General features: G+C 41.6%; 1 protein-coding gene across 2 annotated transcripts in view; it reads left to right on the top strand.

Annotated features, from left to right (window-relative positions):
* Positions 1-6,107: 6,107 nt before the first annotated feature.
* Cxadr (CXADR Ig-like cell adhesion molecule) overlaps positions 6,108-19,548 on the top strand; it is a 58,718-nt gene continuing 45,277 nt past the window's right edge. For both annotated transcript variants that reach the window (XM_063224720.1, XM_063224718.1), the window contains exon 1: positions 6,108-6,474. In XM_063224720.1, coding sequence (XP_063080790.1) covers positions 6,432-6,474 — 43 coding nt within the window. In that variant the 5' untranslated portion in view covers positions 6,108-6,431. The remainder of the gene's footprint in view (positions 6,475-19,548) is intronic.

The following is a 19,548-nucleotide window of genomic DNA, read 5'->3' as shown; positions in this document are numbered from 1 at the left end:
GCCAACCATTTCCTCAATTATAATCTCATATTGCAGTTTTAGGATTTGGGTTCAGATTCAGAAATAATACCTTTTCCTAAAAATCAAAATTAATTCAGTCAACTAGTTCATTCTGAGCCCATGTATTGCACCAGGTTAGTATAACGACACTAGGGCTGTACTACTAAGGAAAACTAGACATTATTTTTTGTTCTGGAACCTACAGTTGGGAGAGTGAGACAGGCTTTAATTAATCAAATAATTAACACATTCCTGAGTATGAAATTACAACTGTGGCAAGCACCCTGAAGGGGAAGTGACCTAAACCACAAACTGTACTACTCACAGAATCTGCTACTTGTCCTTGAATAACCTGTGCTCCACTGTCTATCCGTCAGACACTGCAAGCTGGAATTTGAACTTATCAGATGGACACTCCTCCAAGTGCTCCCTTAGGAAGGGACAACTGAATGAAATGGGAAGGATGACTAGGAGATGCCTCCTAGAGATAGACAACCACCTAGGCAAAGTGGCTACAGTTAGGCCAGGAGGTAGGTAAGCACTACACGTTTCAGAGGAAGAGGAAGAATTACTACCTTTTCAACAGGCAATGTGTGCTATTGACTGCAATACAATCAAAGTCAGGGGGCAGGGTGGGGTAGTGAGCTTTCTGGTTTATTCTGAATTCCACCTCTGACTCCGGAAATGTCTGGTCAGGTCTTCACACCATCTCAGGTTTTGTAGAGATAGTATAAAGAATAATGAGCCATAATTACTGAGTTCTTCGAACTCCATGAGCAAAAGATGTTTTACTGTCTATAAATGTGAAGTATTATTATCCAGAAGACACAAAGCTGTCTCTAATCAAAAAGGAACAAGCAAAGTGTAAAGTATGAAGCTCTTTACACTTCTGTAATATTTAACTTTATAATCTGAGTGCAAATTAAATGTTTTTAATGCTGAGTAAGGCAAGCCCTTTGATCTATAATGTCAGAGCACCACACAAACATGACCTCATCTTCTCTCAAAGATGTATGGGTGTGTACAATCACAAACACCAGCCACTACAATTCTTTCATTTTTCTTTTTAAAGTTTACTACCAAATTTAGTATAAAAACCTGGTAAGAGGAAATTTTGTGCTGGTTTATTCTGATAAACCAGCTTTTTTTGTTTTTTTGTTTTTTTCCCCTTGAGATGGGGATCTTGTTATGCAGTTCAGGCTGGCCTTGAACTCAATATTTACCCAGGCTGGTCGTCAACTCCCTGCAATCTCTCAGCCTACTGAGTCACAGCCTCCTGAGTGCTGGGGTTACAGGTGTGAACTCCTGACACCTGCTTAGTTTTATTTCTTTTCACAGGAATACGTAACAAACCCAACTCTGTTCAAACTGTACACTGTAAACTGGAAGATGAGGAAGAGATTACATAAAACAGGCAGCAGACTTGAATTTCTAAGTAAACATTTTAATCTTTCTTATACCTTTAAGGGGGAAATTTAGTACTTTGTGGATTATTTTGGCATTAGAGGGAAAACAGAAGGATCTAGAGATAACAATACTGGAAGGACAGGGAGGTAAAATAGAAACTGAAATGGGAAGGAAATTCATAGGCTCACTGCTTTCCCCTCTGCTCCCCTCTTCTGCCCTCCTCTTCCCGTCCTCTCCTTTCCTAGGAAAGTATTACTGATATCATTAGAATAACTTACATCAGAGGTAGAGGGAAGGAGAAGCTGAGTAATACACTACTGAGAGAGAGAGAGAGAGAGAGAGAGAGAGAGAGAGAGAGAGAGAGAGAGAGAGACTTAAACTGAAAAGTTATTAACTCCTAAACAAAAATTAACCAGATTGCAATTCTGAGTATCAAATACATGGAAAAACAAGAAAATAAGATGAATGAGAAGGTGTAATGTGTATCTAACTGGCATCCTAACGTATGAAAATAGAATGCAGGAAAAGCAAAATTCAAGAAGTTGAATATTAAGATTTTTCCACAATTTAGGGGTAACCCAAATACTTTTAGGGACAATCTAGGTATTTTTAGACCAACATAAAGTTCACGTTAAAGAGATCCTTAAGCCAGCCATGGTGGTACAATGTCTGTAATTCCAGCACTGGGGAGGCTGAGAAGCGAAGATTAAATTCAAGGACAGCCTGGACTACTTAGCGAGGACAGAGAGGGAGAGGGGGACAGGGAGGAAGGGGAAGCAGAGGGGAGGGGAGAGGAGAAAGCGCTAGAGGATCCTCACAGTGAAGCAATGTGTAGAGGACATACGGTACTTCTGAAAGAAGAAAAACAATTCACAACGTGGCTTTAGATGCAAGATGAAATGGTGAATGAAGACACACAGAGAAATCTAACCCAACACTGACTATAATTTAAAAAGACAATGTATAATTTATGAGGACAGAAAAAAATGGATTACAAAATAAATTAGGACAGGGGTATGACAGGACTTAATCAAAGTTCAAGGCCAGCCTTGAACTCATGAGACTCCATCCCAAAAGTATAAAAACGGCAGGGGAAGTAGCTCAACAGAAGAACCTTGCCCAGCACGTGCAAGGCCCAGAGTTCAAGTTCAGCACAAAATAAATGTAAAAAGTATCTTCGGGCAAAGTTCAGGGAGAGCTGGGGGACAGAATAGTTAGAGAAGGATTACACGAGAGTTCATATCTAACTACTGAAGTGGCGGCCCTAGTCTTTTCTAGGACCCTGGGACATTCTGTGTTTACACTGAGTGATTGGCCCCTCTCCAGTGGCCAAAGGGACACACCTTTCACTAGAACTGAACTTTCAATACACTTCTTTTTGTCCTCTCCTAATTTAACTCACTGAGCAGAAAACCGTGAATTACCAGAAATCGGAGGAAACTATTATGAAATCACAGAAGCCAAAACAAAGGGAAGAAGGTAATTGGAAGAAACATTACTCTGGGATTTAAAAAGATCATCAAGCTAGGCATGGTGGCGCATGTCTGTAACCCTAGCACCAAGGAGGCTAAGGTCAGAGGATTGCTGCAAGTTTGAGGCAGGCCAGAGGTACATTTAAGATCCTATCACAAAAATAACCCAAATAAAGTAAAATAAAATAAAAGGCTAGCGCTCATCCTCAATTTGGGTCAATACAAACTTATTTTGTATATTCATTTTTAGTTTTGTTTTAGGTGCTGGGGATCAAACACATGACCTTGTGTTTGCCAAGCAGGCACTTACTTTGCTGAGCTAAACCCCCAGCTGGTTATATATTCACTTTTGACTGTATAACTAGAAGTCAAAAATTCTGGGTCACTGGCTAAGGGCTGATTTATAAACATTATGTACATGGCATAAAACTAAAATTGTACATATTTATAAATTCATTGCTTATGGATAAACAGGTAGCTTTTACATGGTATTAATCCATGAAACCAATTTTACTAATAATATAATTATAGTAAGAAATTGTGATTTATTAAGAACATTATTATTTTTTAAACATAAAAATTATCAGTGTCACGTGGGTAGTTCATTTCATATGCCTTCATATTCTAGGCTGGGATCAGTTTTTGTTTTTTTGTGTGTGTGTGGTGCTGGAGATTAAAGCTGGGGCCTTGGCACTAGGCTACATCCTCAGCCCTTTTTAATTTTTGAGACAGGATCTTGCTAAATTGCTCAGTTGCCCAATCTGGATTTGAATTTGCAATTTGCCTGTGTCAGCCACCCAGAATGCTGGGAATGCAGGCGTGCCCCACCACATCTGGCTAATGCTTAAATATAAATTAACCTTTGAATTGAGTTTAGAGGCTCATACTATAGTCCCAACACTCAGGAGGCTGAGGCAGGAGGATCAATAGAGGAATGAGAGGCCAGTCTGGGGTACATTAGTGAGACTGTCTCAGAAAACCAACAACAACAAAACAAAAATAAAAAATTAACCTTTGAATCTTTGAATATGATTGTAGAATCTGAACTATCTGTGGGTGTGTTGAGAGATCCATTACTGCTGATGATTTTGTGTAAGAATGAAGGTTTCATTAGTTACAGTAGTGGTATTTATGCCTCTCTAATTACTATCTTCTTAAAGGACCAGGGGCCACTTTTTTATTTAGAGGCTAAACAATGCAGACAAGCTGGTATTTCACTAAGACAGGGCAAGTCAGCTTATGATTGTTTTCTATGTTTGTTAGTGTAGTTTGATCACACAAAACAATGAATAATTTTTATGCTTTTGAATTAATGAGCTCATCTCATTACAGGCTCCAGGAGACATATTTTCCATGCTGACAACAGCTTTGAAGGTTTTTTAAAGTGTCATTTATAGGTTTTTGCCTAACTTCATAGATTTAGCCATTATGAAGTATTAGTCACAGTTCAAAGTCTAATGATGACTTTAAATAACTTTTTAAAGAATAATCATTCCAGGAGACACGTGTGGTGGCTCACGCCTGTAATCTCAGCACTCTGGAGGCTGAGGCAGGAGGATCCTTTGGAGTTTGAGACCAGCCTGGGGTACAAAGTGAGCTCAAGGCCAACCTGAACTGCACAGCAATGCTGACCCTGCCTCAAAAAGACAAAAAAAATTTCCCTAAATAAGATAAACTGTTCCTTTTATGATTACTTATATTTTAGAGTGATATATCTTTAGAAATTTGCTTTTAGAGCCCGGTGTGGTGGCATTTGCCTATAAATCCCAGCTTTATGGGAGGCTGAGGCAGGAGGATCAAAAGTTCAAACCTAGCCAGGGCAATTTAACAATTTAAGATAAAATTTGAAGAGAGGGGAGAGTGCACATGTAGCCCAGTAACTAGCTCAGTTACAAACATTCAGAGTAAAAGAAAAAAATAATAGACACAAATGTCTATCACAGGAGGCAAAATGTGAGGATTGTAAGAAAGTGCCCCCACAAAGGGAGTAAAAATGAAACTCTTTTGAATAATTTGTAAGATTTACTTTTAAGTGGCTAAAATACCTCCTGAAAGGAAGTTTTTGTTGTTGTTTGGGTGGTTTTTGTTCTTCTTTTGAGTCAGGGTCTCCCTACTGCATAGCCAAGGCTAGCCAGGAACTCCCAGCAATCCTGTCTCAGCCTCCCTGGGATGCTGCAATCACAGGCCAACAAAAGGCACACCTTGGTAGGGTGGTTTTGATGCCTACGGGAAGAGACCCTAAAGGTAGTAAATTAAAACAAAAGTGTGCCACTCCAAAGTTCATTAATACTAAACACAGTTCTTATAGAACTGTAAAGTAGATACAAATAACCTCAATGCTTATCTCTATACCTTATAAAAGGTAGTGAATAAAAATTTAAAAATATTGTATATCCAATTGAATTCTTGTTTTTTTTCAAGATGCCGCTGGTATCTGTACCTGGACTCCCATAAGTGTCATGCTCAGGCACTGGTACTCATTTTTAAAAAGTTCCCCCACATGATTTTTAACAGGTAGCCAGGACCACAGCACACTGGCTGGATTGTGGGGGCAATTCTGATCTTCTTAGTAGTGAATTTATTTTCTCTGCCCTTTTCTTTTTTGGTTCCATAAATAACAAGGATTTTCCAGTATTATTTTACTTGTCAATGTTGTTTTTATGAACTCCACTCATTGCCTGCCAGCCAGGATGCCAGGTTTTCAAATGCACCCTTTTCATCGTATTTGCACATCAACTCCTGAAGCAGGTGCCACCTCTATCAGCCTGCCCACAGCGATGCCCAAGCTCTCTCTCACTACGCTGATTTCTTTCCCCCTGACTGCTGATAGCGAATGGCTGTGCAATCAAGTCTCTGGGCGGTGATAAACGTTATCTGTGAACTCCAAAAAGGAACAAGCAGCCAAATGACACCCAAAAAGTGTGGTGGTCACCCTGAGGGGAAAGCCACACCGCAGGGCTGACCGAAGCCCCGGACCCGGAATCCCCGCGAGGCCCTGCCCTTAGATCCCGAGTCCTCCGTGGCCAGGGTCGGGGACAGTGGAACCTGCGAACGAAGGAGAAAATCTCCACTGTTTCCGACGACTGCAGACGGAGAGCCGCGGCCGCCGGACCGGGAAGACCGCGGCTCGCGCCCCCGCCGCAGACCCCGGAGGGGCCCGGGAGAGGTGTGCGACCGCGCCCAGCCGCCTGGCGCGTGGGAGCGACTGCGCCGCCCGCGCAGGGACCGCAGCGATTTAACCAAAAGGCGTGCGGCGCGGTGGCGGCTAACAGCCCAATCCCAGACCTCCGGCTCGCAGGCTTCCCTCAGGACTGCCGCGTCGTGCGCCGGTTGCCATGGCAACCCCACGCGGGCCTGGCTGGCACCGCGGCGCCCGAGGCCGGAAGTGACGCGCGTTCACCTGCCGAGCGGGCGGGGGAGGGGCGCGCCGCGGTGCCACCGCCTCTGCAGCCGCCGCGAGCCAGTCGGGAGCGCGCGGGGCGCCGGCAGAGCCAGAGCCGGAGCCGGAGCCGCCTACCTGCAGCAGCAGCCTCGCCCGCGGCCGGCAGCACCATGGCTCTTCTGCTGCGCTTCGTGCTCCTGTGCGGAGCCGCCGGTGAGTGGGAGCCGCCGGGTCCCGCGCGCTCGCCATCCCGGGGCGCTCCCTGCCCGCGGCCACCCGGGAACAATGGGCGTGGGGGAGGGGGCCTCGCCCCGCGTGGTCGCGCGGCCCCGGGGCGCTGCGGCCGGGTGCGGGGTCTCCGCGCGCCCCTGCGCGCCCCGGCCGCCGCGCCTCTCCTGCTCCCCGGCCGCGGGGCTGCATTTGCGCCCGCCTAGTCCGCTGTGACTCCTGTGTGGAGCCCGCGCGGCGTTACCCGGATTCCGAGCCCGGGGCGGCGTTTTCAGGTGTGGAGCCCAGTCCGAGCCAGCAGGCTGAATTACAAACGCCATTATTCTGTGCACGCTGAGCTGTTTGTGCCTGGAATCGCCCCGGAGACCTCTAGGAAAGGCGCGGGACGGGAACCCGCCCCACAGTCTCTCCTGAGAGGTTAGCTCCGGCCGCGCGCTGCTCTCTAGACGGGGAATCCTGAAGAAGACCGTGGGAAATCTAACGTACGTGCCCGCAGAAGGGCCGTATAGACGACGTCTGCATTCCTGGGCAAAGCGTAAAGGGAGCGATTGTTCACCTCAGGTTTGAGTTTGTAGTGAGTTGGTTCATTTTGAATGTGAGCCGTGTCTAATTGCACGGGGTGACTCCTGAAAGTGCGCCAAATATATCTATCTAAATTTAAATAGGTAGATAGATTTTTGGGGGGAGGGAATAAGAGGTATTTTTAAAATGCGTGGAGCATTACCAGATGTAAACGTTTTGACTCTTAAGAACACTGGTGTTTTCTTGTCAGTGTTTAACCAGCTGATCTCTGCGGGACCAAGTAAGCGCTTGCCTTCTAACTAGGCGTTTCATTAAAATAGAAAATCCGTTGGTGATACTTTAGGAGGCACACTGTGCTGTGTGGAGGCGCTGGAAGGGTGGTTTTTGTTTTTTCCCCCTCTCGCTCCGAAGCAGGATCAGGTGGCCCGAGTGGAGGGATGGCTCTCTGCTTCCTGTTGAAATGTTAATTCCATTGTTGAATGCCACAGCTGTGAGCCCTACTCCTGGGACCGTATTCTATTAGCAAGTCTAATCCTCAGTCTGGGGTGGGTAGAGCACTACCTCTATCTTTTTTGATGCGTGTCATTTAAGTTTGGCTGAAATTTCCTAAGGAAATCTTTCCTAAGGAAATCTGGGAGACACAAAGGGTCACATAACCATCCTATATGGTACATTCCCACCTTTGTTTTGTCAAGGCTTAAACTCAGATTGAACTTGAAAACATAAGGTTTCTCTTTTATGGAAAAAAAAAAGTTTTAGACCACATCTAAAGCAGAAAAGTGGAAGAACAAAAACCACGTAGAGGAAACGTTGTGTGTGTGTGTGTGTGTGTGTGTGTGTGTGCGCGCGCGCGCGCGCGCGCAGGGGTGAGCTCTTTAGATACTTTGATTTTTTTTTTCCTGAAATGCGTTACTTTAATAGGCACACCTTTAGGAGTGCTTTAGTATACAGTGTTTCTGTGCATAGAGGATACATTAGGGTGTATGTATTGTTTTCAGGTAAATAACACAATTTTTCTCCCAATTTTTCAGCTTAACTCAGAAACTGGAGCTGATGTATGGCTTTGAATATTTCTTTAAATACTTCTGACAATCTTAGAAATGCATTGTTATTAACTCAAGTTCAACATTAACATGTTTAAGTCCTATATTGGCAGAAAGAGGCAAACATACTAAGGTTCAGTGATATTCTTCTAGATTTGTCTATGTAGATTTTTTTGTTTGTTTTTGGTTTGACTAGTTCTGACTGGCTTTGAACTCACTACGTGGCTCAGGCTGGCTTCCAATTGCAGTGATCCTGCCTCAGCTTCCAGAGTGCTAGAATTACAGGCATGTGCCCCAACGCCTGGCTTGTCTATATGAAGTTTTGTAGTACACTCTCCTTGCTGATGAGACTTCTGTCATGCATTTTTATTGCCCATGTAATAGTAAGTCACGCTTTTAGTAATAGTAGTAGCAATAATAATAGAGCAATGGCAGTAGCAGTGATAGTAAAATTAAACCCTTGGCTGAATAGTTACTAAATGCTGGACCCTTTTCTAAGGGGTTTACGTGTATTCACTTAGTCTGTCAACCAGCCCTTAAGGATACGTATAATTACTTCATTTGTATAGGTGGAGAAACTGAGGCACAGGGTAGCTATGTAACTTGCCAAGTCACAGATTTTCTCTTCAGGATTCTCTTATCACTGTCCTGTTTGGCTTCTGAAGCAGCCATTTCCCTCTTTGATTACCTCTAATTGACATTCTGATTTTTTTTTCTTTTTTTTTGTGGTATTTGTGTCTGTGTATCAGTTCAAACTAAACTTTTATTTATTTATTTTTTAAATCCTGACACTCTAGCTTCTACCTCTAATCATCTGTCATTTTATTAGGACTCTTTGTTGGTTTGACTTTGTGCCAAGAACCAGAGGCTTTTAGTGCTAGGTTGTCGGTTTTGTGATTTTAGTTGAAAACTTTGAGAAGCCGTGAGAAGTCTAGTGTTCTCAGAGTTGAAAGAGGTATTGGGAGGCCAATGTGGTTCATGCATTAGCAGCATTTACATTACAAGCTTCAATAGGATGCTACTGATTTGGACATTACTGCTTCACTTGTATCTTCTTAGTAACAAAGCCACCGTCCTCTCTGTGTGCCTCAGTTGCTTTATATCAGGGATGGGGTTACTGGTGAGCGGGTAGGGGAGGTAGGGAGATACTGTATTGCAGTTAAATGGAAGGAATAATTTCAAGAGATCGGCTCAGCATGCTGATTACAGTTAATAACAGTGTGTTGCATTCTTGAAAATGGCTAGTGATAGGTTTTCCATTTTATTTACACATGAAAAAATAAGTATTATGGATATGTTAATTAGCTTGATAGTCATTCCAAAACACTTTATCTCTGGTCTTGCTGTTCTATTTTACTTCCCTGCTTTAGTTGCCAAGGGTAATGATCACCCTGTACCAGATTTATCTCTTTGGAGCTCTTTGACATCTATTTTGGTTCTTTGCAACTTTGTTGACCTGCTTCACTGCCTTCTAAAATATAGGTCCCTTAAATGTCAGCCTTCCCATGCTTTGAGCTGGTGTCCTATTATTCTCAGTCTCCATCTTAAACACAGGGAGCCTTAGGCTGTCCCTGGCTGCGACCTCCAAGTAGTTGCTACTAAATGAAAAATATTTTGAGTTCAGCTGATTTCTTTGGATTTTGAACCATTCAACTGTTTCACGGTCCACTTCCATTTGAGTAACTCAGATTAAGTCTCTAAGTGAAATCATGCAATAATTAATTGGTTAAATGATCTAGTAATTCAGATATTTGTGGCATACTATGTACTGTGCCCCAACAATATATAGTGCTTCAAGTTGCAGAAGGTGTAGAACATTCCAAGCAGATAGTACAGGTTTTGCAAAACTGTAACAAGCAGATGGTTGTCTGAAGGTCTGATGTGTTTTGGAAGTTGAGAAGTTCAGTGCATATAAAACATCTTTACCAATACTGCTGTGATGTTTAAGATACTTCTGAGTCATTCATATAAGAAGGCCTAGGGTGAGGTCTCAATTTTTTTCTTTTTAAAAGACTGCATGAAGTCTGCTAACTTCATTTCAAGTGACAGAGATCTAAAAGCCATGCTGATAGCTCCATAAGAAATTAAAGATTGCTCAAGTAACTCCCACCCCCCCAAAAAAAAGTAAGTTGTGGAGGTGTTTAAGATTTAGTTTCTGGAATGGTAATCATTCTGGAGGCAGGTGGAACCAGTATCTGTAACACAAGTATCTGTCTGGGGTGATCTGGAATTGAGCAGACCCTCTGGAAAGAGCAGAGCAGTGTTGGGCTTCCTCATTGGTGTGGAAAGCATTTCTGAGGAACCTGCAGTTAAAACTTGATGTCTGGGTGCCTGTGTGGGTACTAAGAAAAGTTGGTGAGAAACTTAAGATTTCTGGCTTGATTATATGGTTAGAACTAACAGCATTGAGGTGCCTAAGAAGACTCGACTAGAGGTAATAATGTACCCAGTAGGAAGATTTAAACAAAGGGCTGGTCCTCGGACAGTGGAAAGATGGGAAGTGTAGCACTGAAAATTCACTGATGATAGGTTTTAGCACCCAAGAATAACTAGATAGAACAGTAGAGCTAAAACAAGACTGGAATCGGAGGCGGGAGAAAAGGCCTGTAATAAGTCGGCCTAGGAGCGAGAAGCAGTGGTAGGAAATATAGAACTGAGTATATCCTAGAGCCTGATGAGAAATGAAGCCATCCTTGGATACTACTAAGACAGTCAGGTGGTTGTCGATTTCAGAGAAGACCATCTCTGCAGTGGTGAGAGTAAAGTAGATTTTAATAGGTCAGGTGAGCAACAGGTTAGGGGAGAATGATGAGAACTGTACTTTGTATTGTACATGATTTGACAGTGATGTGTTGTTCAGGTGGCTGTAATTCCAGAGGCCAGGAACATACCCAAGAATGGAGGTAGAAGCCAGCGGAGCGGATAAGGACTCTGAACTTTTCTCCAGACCTTGCACCTGGTTCACATCATCATTCTTCCCTGTAACACTATTCCTCCTTTACATTAATTCTTGAACTTTTGGGTTTTCAGGGATGTCACCCTGCTGTCCTGTATCACATCTGGATCCCATAAACTTTAAGCTTAGTTATCATCTCTGTACCCTTCTTTATTGCTTCTCTCTCTCTGCTTTTGTTGCCCTAACTAGATCTTTTGAAGGAGTGGCCTGCATTTATTGAATCCATTGTTTCTCTTCCTGTCTCTAATTCTTCCATTCTTTGAAATCTGTTTTCACCTCCACTACTCTAGACTGCAGTTACCACTGTGGCTACAAGCAGTGGACACATCATATTGTGTCAGCCTCTTGACCCTGTCAGCACAAACTCTTCTGAACAGTCTCTTTTTCCTCCTTTGTTTTCCTTTGTGTATTCAGTTTTCCCCTGGTACCATAAATGCAGAAGTTCCACAGTTGGTGGTTTTTAGTTACTGTTTCTGTGCTTACAACTTACAATTGCGTTCTAGTCTCTTCCCAATAATAACCCATCATATTGAACCACCCACTTCCTATCTGTGTATAGATTTCCCACAAGCATCTCCACCTGAACCTGTTTACAGGCTGTCCTCTCTAGCATGAAATGGCATTTTCAGCCCTATACTTGCTCATGTTCAGACATTACATATGTCCTTACAGCCACTGCCTGTAATCCAGGTTATGCCACATCTCATAAGCCTGTTGCAATGTCTTCATAATTAATTGCCCTCCAGCGTAGTGAACCATTCCTGTGCTTCAGGCATATTCCTATACTGTCGCACACCTTAACACTTACCAAGCACACCTTTGTTTAATCGCTTTCAGCAGACCACACTTCATGAGGTGGGGGGCTCTTTACATCTCTCTCCCAGCATTTGGCCCTGTGAGTATTCACTGAATAAATGAACACAGATCTGTGCTTAGCTTAGGAAGAATCTGGAACGAAAAGAACACTTAAAGATCAAGAACGAGTAAGAAGAGGTGGTCAAAGCTGGGCTGTGTGACACGCAGCTCAGCTTTGTAAAGTGCGTCAGCTTTGGGGGTTGTTCAGGAATGGAGTGGATTCACATCAACACTGCAGGCTCAGGTATAATTTGTTTTAGCCTGTTTTGCCCCTTCTGTGTTTGCACATTTCTTCTATCATACGCAAGTCATTATTGGGTAAAAATTAGTTCTTTGTATGAGTAAATGTAGGAAATAAGTGAGACTGGAAAGTTCAAACTGGGTTTGTTTAGTGGCCAGCAAATGGTGAAGGTAACTTTAAAAGTTGACTCAGAAAGCAGTTCAGCATCTAACCAGAAAGACCAGAGTGCTTACTGTCTTTCATCTAACTTGTGTTTTATAACAAAAGAAATTCAATAATCTAAATAATAATTGGTTGTGGGCTTAGATTGTCTTTTTAATTTTTAAAATTTTTTTTATCGGTACCAGGGATCGAACAAGTTGTTCTGCTATTTCCGGTCCATTACTCCATGTAAAAGAAAATGTGAATAAAATAAAAAACCTTTCTGCCTTAAGTGGCAAAGTGGCAGAAGAGTTCCCTTTTTGACTTTGGTGGCTTAGGAATGTTTTATCTCTTCTCTGGTCTCTCACTTGTCTTTTCTGTAGCCCTTCGCTCACCTCATTGTCTCATACATTCTGATTGGGAGTAAGGAGGTAGCCAATTAGGATTTATGCCTTAAAAAAGAAGATTATGCTTAGAGGTCTGGACTGTAGTCAGTAGTATCCACAGTTTATTTTAATTGGCAGAGGGCTTATAGAAGGAAAAACTGTTTTTTGCTCCATTGACAAAGGAAAGGTAGGGAAAAAGAGGGAAATAATAACAGCAGTCTATTTTTAGAGTAGACTTGAGATCAATTCCTCCGTTGGTATTTGGTGAGAACAGGGTTTACCAGTTGAATGAACTAAGGTGTATATATTGAGAAAATGCCGACTATTAAAATATCTTAATACTTTCAAATGTGTTTTACAGTTTGGGGTGGGAATGATTTTGATTTTATTCACTTGTCATAGGAGAAACAACCTAACTAGGCATGTTTACTTTTTTGTTTTGTTTCGGTTTTTTAGAGGCAGAGCCTCATTATGTAGTGCAGCCTTGAACTCAGTAGCCTGGGATACTCTCCACTCCTGGATCAGCCTCCCAGACGCTGGGAGTGCTGGGATTACAGGTGTGCACCACCATGCAGGCTTGGTTAGTCATGGTGGGTGTGCTTCAGTTTCACAGGTTTATCTGAAGGAAGTTTGTGTATACAGATAAAGTTCTCACAAGGAATCCCAAGGGTATCCAGATATATCTCTGATCACATGTTTTGTGCCATATCTTCGTTAAATTCCTGGAGTTACTATCACTGACTCTTAAGAGGTTTTTCTTTTTTTGTACTGGAAATCAAACTCAGGATGTTGCTTTGCCAGACATAAGCACCTGCCCTGGCCAGTTTTAGGAGTTTTGAACCTAGAAATACCAACAGTTCACAAAAGGATTCTCTAATAGACCAGACAAAAATTTTTGGCTTTGTTTTGTGTTATAGCAGCGCTCCAGTAACAATCGAGAAGATTATAGGCTACTTAGTTGTACAGTGTGAAATCTTATACTTCTATAACTGAAGTGTTACATCTGGTCTAGAAAAATGAATATGCATGTTTTGCTTTTCTCTGATTGCTGAGACAAAGTACCTGACACCCAGAGTTAAAGGAGGAAAGGTTTATTTAGCTCACATCTCATTTTAATCTATTTTCTTAACAAGCTTGAGGTAGGAAAGACACGTCCTATTATTTTCATTTATAGGAATCAAGGTAAGGCAAAAACCAAGTCAAGCAATTTGTGATATCAACATAAAAACAATGCTGTATGGTAGAAATAGAATGTAAGCCACATGTAATTTAAAATTTTCTAGTAGCCATTTTAAAAGTACAAAAGACATAGGTGGAATCAGTTTGAATAGATTTTGTTAAACACAGTTTATACAGAATGCATATTTTCATCTGTGATCAAATTAAAAGATTGAGATATTAACATTTTTTTTTCCAGATTCTGTGATGTCAGTTTTCACAATTGCTTCTCTAGGACTGGCAGCTGCCATGTTGGTTAGCACATTGGAGCTTTGGTTCCAAGAACATGTTTAGTCCTAGAACATATAACATGGGAAAGCATGGGAGCAGTGTGCTATCATGACAACTTTACCACATGGAACATGCCCTTGAGAGTGTTCCCAGGAGATTTTTACCTCTGAAATATTGTCACATAGTATTTCCTGTTGACAGCAAGAAGACCCGTTTCTTAAAACTTTGGAGCGTTGTTTATATGTACACAAAATTATATCAGTTGTGCTCATTTAATAATTATGAGCATTCACATTTAAAGTGCATATGTATAAGGCAGAAAAAAAAATAAATGCACAGAAATCATACTTTTAACTAACCCTTGAGGGAAATGAATGCATTTATAGAGAGGTGCAAAGTAAGTAGAATAGAATGGCCTCCAGTAATAGTTGCTGAGAGGAAATTTGAATTCATTTTGGGATATTAGAAAGGAATTTATGTGATGATTGCAGCAATAAATTTAGACATGCTCACAACAGCAGTGGCTTTTTGGTAAGCCTTAAATCAACTTCAAGATTTTCCATGTGGAGACATCATTTACTCATTTTGCTGTTTCTGCAGTCTCATCTTTGTAAGACACTGTTTTCACCTGAACTGTTGGGGAGAGTAAATTGTCACTTTTTCTGCTTTATGTTAATTCAAGGAGCTGAAGTGTTTTTGTTTGTTTGTTTTGCCTTTTTGAGACAGGGTTTTACTATGCAGTTCCAGATTGGCCTTGAGCTTTGTAGCCCAGGCTGGACTCAATTTGCAGCGATCCTTTTGCCTCAGCCTTCCAGTGCTGGGATTACAGGCATGCGCCACCATGCCTGGCCATGAGCTGAGGTTTTTATGAGCATCGAGGCAAAGGAAGATTTCCTAAAATGAAGTGATAACAGATTATTCTATGATGGGTATGAAAATATTCACCATGGCAACCAGTCTGCTTTACCCATAATGCAAAATCCTATTTGCATATGTTTTGCCAGAGAATTGCATAGTTAACATCTGTGGATTAGCGATCCTAGGGGAAAGTAATATGCTGTTTAGATTGAAAAGAAGGACTAGAATAATTTTCACCAGAATTGAAATTTGAGCTTCCCTCAAAAGAGACACCCATGGAAGTGAGGGTGGAATAAGTCACCATCCAGTTGAACAGATGCTTGCAGACAGTCTCTCTACATGTCTTCTTGAACACCCCATCTGATTACCCTGTATGATTTACATGGTTACTAGTCGGGTCTTCTAAACTACGCATTAAATCATTTCCTATAAGTAATTGCAAGCTCTGGAAGTTCAAGGGATACTCATGGGCCAGGAGTTATAATGGGTGCTTCAGTACAGAATACAGTGAGTTTGCAAAGCCTGGTGAGTGCAGAGCTGAAAAGCAAAACCAGGAGTTGTGGAAACAGATTATTACCTGCAGAAGGTTAGGACAACCCTGTCGTTATTTTCAAACCAGTGCTCATGGAGGGGAAAGGAAACATTGGGATGGGGAAACCACATGTATTTGCATAGGAAAACATCAGAGACAGGCACATTTCTGAGCAGGTTCACTGTTCCCTGTACATTTCTAAGCACGCTCAGTTTATGGTTGTCAGGAAGGCACAGCACTTTGGGTGTAGTCAGCTCAAGATCTTGGAATACAAGGTTCAAAAAGAAAAACTATTGGATGCAAATGCCTCCGGGCATGCTCAGATCTGTATAATGAGGTGAGTTACTCCAGGTCTCCTCAAAGTATGAGTCAGGGTGGTTCAGTGACCTTGCTATAAGCAAGTTGTTCCAAGACACAGCTTAATATTCTCTGTGTGAGAATTAAACAACTAAAACTACTAGACAATACAAAGTACATAGTGTCCTCATCACTGTTTTTTTCCTCTCCATCAGCAATATTTAAAAACCTGGTTGCAGTAATTGTATTAGCATTCTTCAAACTTCAAATATCTTTTGTTTTTGTTTTTTCCTAGTACAAACAGGGACAATTAGTATATATGTGATTTTCAGATATCACTCATCCCAAAGCAATTTCCTGGTAAGAAGCACCTTGAGTCTGATTGGCTGAAGGGGGCAGGAGATGATCCAAGTGGTACTTGGGCTGCCTTTATGCACTGGTTTGGAATATCTGATACACTAACCCATGCATGGGTTGTCCAGTATACACAGTAATATTTGTCATTATTAAATCCCTTAAGCATACTAGTTCCAATTTATTTAAATTATTTTTATGTTTTTAATTTTTGTTATTTCAGAGTTTTTAGATTTATTTTTGTGGTCCTGGGCTTGAACTCAGGGCCTTTGCACCAAACCATATCCCCATTCCTGTTGGTTGGTTGGTTGGTTGTGAGACAAGGTCTTATGTAGTTCAGGCTAGTCTTGAACTCACTGTGTTTCCTACTCTGGTCTTGAACCTTCAAATATCCTTCTGCCTCAGCCTCTGCAGTGTTGGATAGGATTACAGGCATTCACCTCCACACCTGCCCCCATCTCTATTTTACATTTTGGGGCAAAGTTTTGCTCAAATGTGATTTGAGCTGGTGATCTTCCTGCCTCAGCCACCCAAAATGCTAGGATTACAAGTGTGCACCATTACATTCAGCATACTTTAAAAATATACTCAAGTCACTGTGTACTAGTTAGGCTGATCTTGAACTCACTGTGTAGCCCAGGCTAGGTTCGAGCATGTGGCAGTCCTGCTTCAGACTCCCAACTATTGGGACTACAGTGGAACCATGCCTAGCAATGAAAATTATCATATTAAAAATAACTATATATAGTGTTTATATGGATTAGTTTCTTTCCAGATTTGCCAGTGTTTCTTCTCATTAAAATATATTGGGAAGCAGGAGGAACATGTTCAGATGGGAAGGGACACAAAGGAGAAGGAAGGGAAAAGAGATTAAAAAATAGAGAATGGAAAGAGAAAATGCAAACAAAGCTTTTATAAATGAAGATGTCAAGAAAGGTTGAAGAGAGGGGAGGAGATGTTATGCACAAGTACAGACAGAATGTGAGCACTAAGTATGGCGAATGTATACTAATAAAAACTTAAAATACTAAGTGCTGTTGTACTTAGTGCTTCTATCAGCATGTGACAATCCTTGCTCAGTCCCCTCCCCTCAGGTGCTTCTTCCTTGATTTATTTACTTTCAAGGGCTTCTTGTAATTTCCCTACAAAGTCCTTATCCTATCTCCCATTAGCTTTCTCTTTGATGTTCAGTGTCTCCGTCTCCTCTCTCCACCTGCAACTTGGTAGTTCTGTCCTCTGGTAGGTCTGTGCACTGAGAGCCTGTTAGTGAGTGAAAGTATGTGCCTCGGGCTAGGAACATGCACTCACCAGTCTTACTGGGAAGGAAGCTATTAGCATTGCCTGAGGAAGACAGATAAGTGGCTATAGGTGCACATTTTTTTCTTTTTTCTTCAATTTTTATTTTCTTAATAGTAGATGTTTGCAGTACATAATGATTGCATTCGCCATATGAACTTGGCACATATACATAAAACATTTTGATTCCTTGCACACGCCCTTCACTCAGCTTTTGTCCTCTCTCACGGTCCTGTTTTCATTGGCCAAGGATCTGCCTGTTTCCTGTTAATGATTTTTTATTTTGCTCATTGTATTTTGGGTTTCTCGTAGGAAAAGCCATGTATTATTTAAGCTTGTGTGTTTGATTTATTTTACTTAACATTTTGGTCTCATGCATCAATTTTCCTTCAGATGACTAGTTTATTTATGGCAGAGTGCTACTGCATTGTATATAAGTACCACATTTTTATTCATGTATCTGTTGATGAAGAAGATGAAGCAAAAAATGGACCTTCTGAATGTAAAAGGAAAGTGTGCAAGTGTTCCACAAATATGGACTTAACTGTCTTTGCCCTGTTAGTGCTTTTACTGAGTTGTTCCTCTGAGACTGGCCCCAGTCCAGGACACAGTCCCACTACTGTGGTTCCTTTTAGGGGATAGTGCTAGGGAATTGAAAAGTAGGACATTGTGAGTGCAGGGCAAGCATTTAGCCAGTGAGCTGTATCCCCAGCCCGTGATTCTGTCTTCTTCTGTTAAAGAAAGACTTACTTTCATCTTTCGGTTGTATTTCATCTTAGTGTTTTCTCACTATTTTGAATTTCCCATCTTTCATTTCTGGTGGATCCATTCTGATATGAAGATACCTGTGCTATGAGCTTTGTTTTTCCTTCTCTATTAACATACTTTAAAGTTATTATCTGTTTATCTGTAGACATACAGGATTACTTGCTTGCTGTTTGCTCTGTTCTAACAAATCTTCATTGCTTAGATTGAGATGCTTAGTTTCCTATCTCATAGTCCATATCTCCTTTCCCATCCAGATAGAAGGACCTCACTTGACACTTCTTGAATTCTCCATAACATGATCTTTAAAATCCTTGTGCATATGCTCTTCCTGACCAGATTTCATATTTAGTATCTTACTGGGATAGGAGAGGCCGTAAGAAATACTGTTTTCACACACTCATTAGGTTTTGTCTCCTCTGTGGTAGAACAGAGAAAACACTGAACAAATGTTTGTAGATTTCTAGCTGAGTGGTTGAAATTCTATGACACCAGAGGCAGCCAGGAAAGATCCAGACCATCATAGTCTTTGGCTTCAAAGTCCATTGTGAAATAATTACTGAGGGTAGAGAATGGGAAGGACACAGAGTACAGTACTGAAGTAAGTGCTTGTGATAGTGTCGTCATCCTTGACCTGAGGAGAACACGGAAGATTCCTGGTGCAGCTCATACACAGGCACAAGGAATGCCTGCTGGGAGAAAACTGAGACTGCAATACTAGGAGATACCTCACAGATGGGATGGAGTAAAAGGAGGTGTTTTAGAATGTGAGTGTACTGTGGGGAAAGTGGAGCATACTGTGTGAATAGCAACTGGTAAGAAACCAAAGAGAAAGAGTCACCACTAGGTGTGTTCAAGGAGAATCTGGGTGTCTAATTCAATGTGGAGATGCTAGAGTAGGTTTTCAAACATAGCAGTGACATCTCTTAGAAGTATAGAAGTAATATTCTGAGGTATCAGGAATGACCTTAGAATGAACAAGAATGGATGCAGGGAAGCCAGTTATCAGGCTGTATTTGGGCCACATGAGAGAATAGTGGCCTGGATGTTAATTTTTAAAAGCTGAGCATGGAATATATTAAGGAGGCAGAATTAACAAGACATAGCGTTTGAGTGAGAAAGGAAGTGAACATTGATAGCTCTCAATTTTTTTTCCAGGTTGGAAATGGTGAATGGATTGGTAACATAGCTATTTATTGTATTTATGGTCTTACACAGCGATTGACTACCAAGGATCATTGCTTTGGTCACGTTACTGAGATTGGGAATTCAGAGAAATTAAGAATTATGCTGGAGGAACAAACCATTGCAGGACTGTTTATATTTATTTTGCTGTACTGGGGATTGAACCCAAGGCCTTGGTT

Source organism: Cavia porcellus, unplaced genomic scaffold, assembly GCF_034190915.1.
Source record: "Cavia porcellus strain 051 isolate PalLab524CR breed Dunkin Hartley unplaced genomic scaffold, mCavPor4.1 scaffold_15, whole genome shotgun sequence".
NCBI classification, from domain to species: Eukaryota; Metazoa; Chordata; class Mammalia; order Rodentia; family Caviidae; genus Cavia; species Cavia porcellus.
The sequence above is the reverse complement of the archived record's forward strand: the minus strand, read 5'-3'. Positions and strand labels throughout refer to the sequence as shown.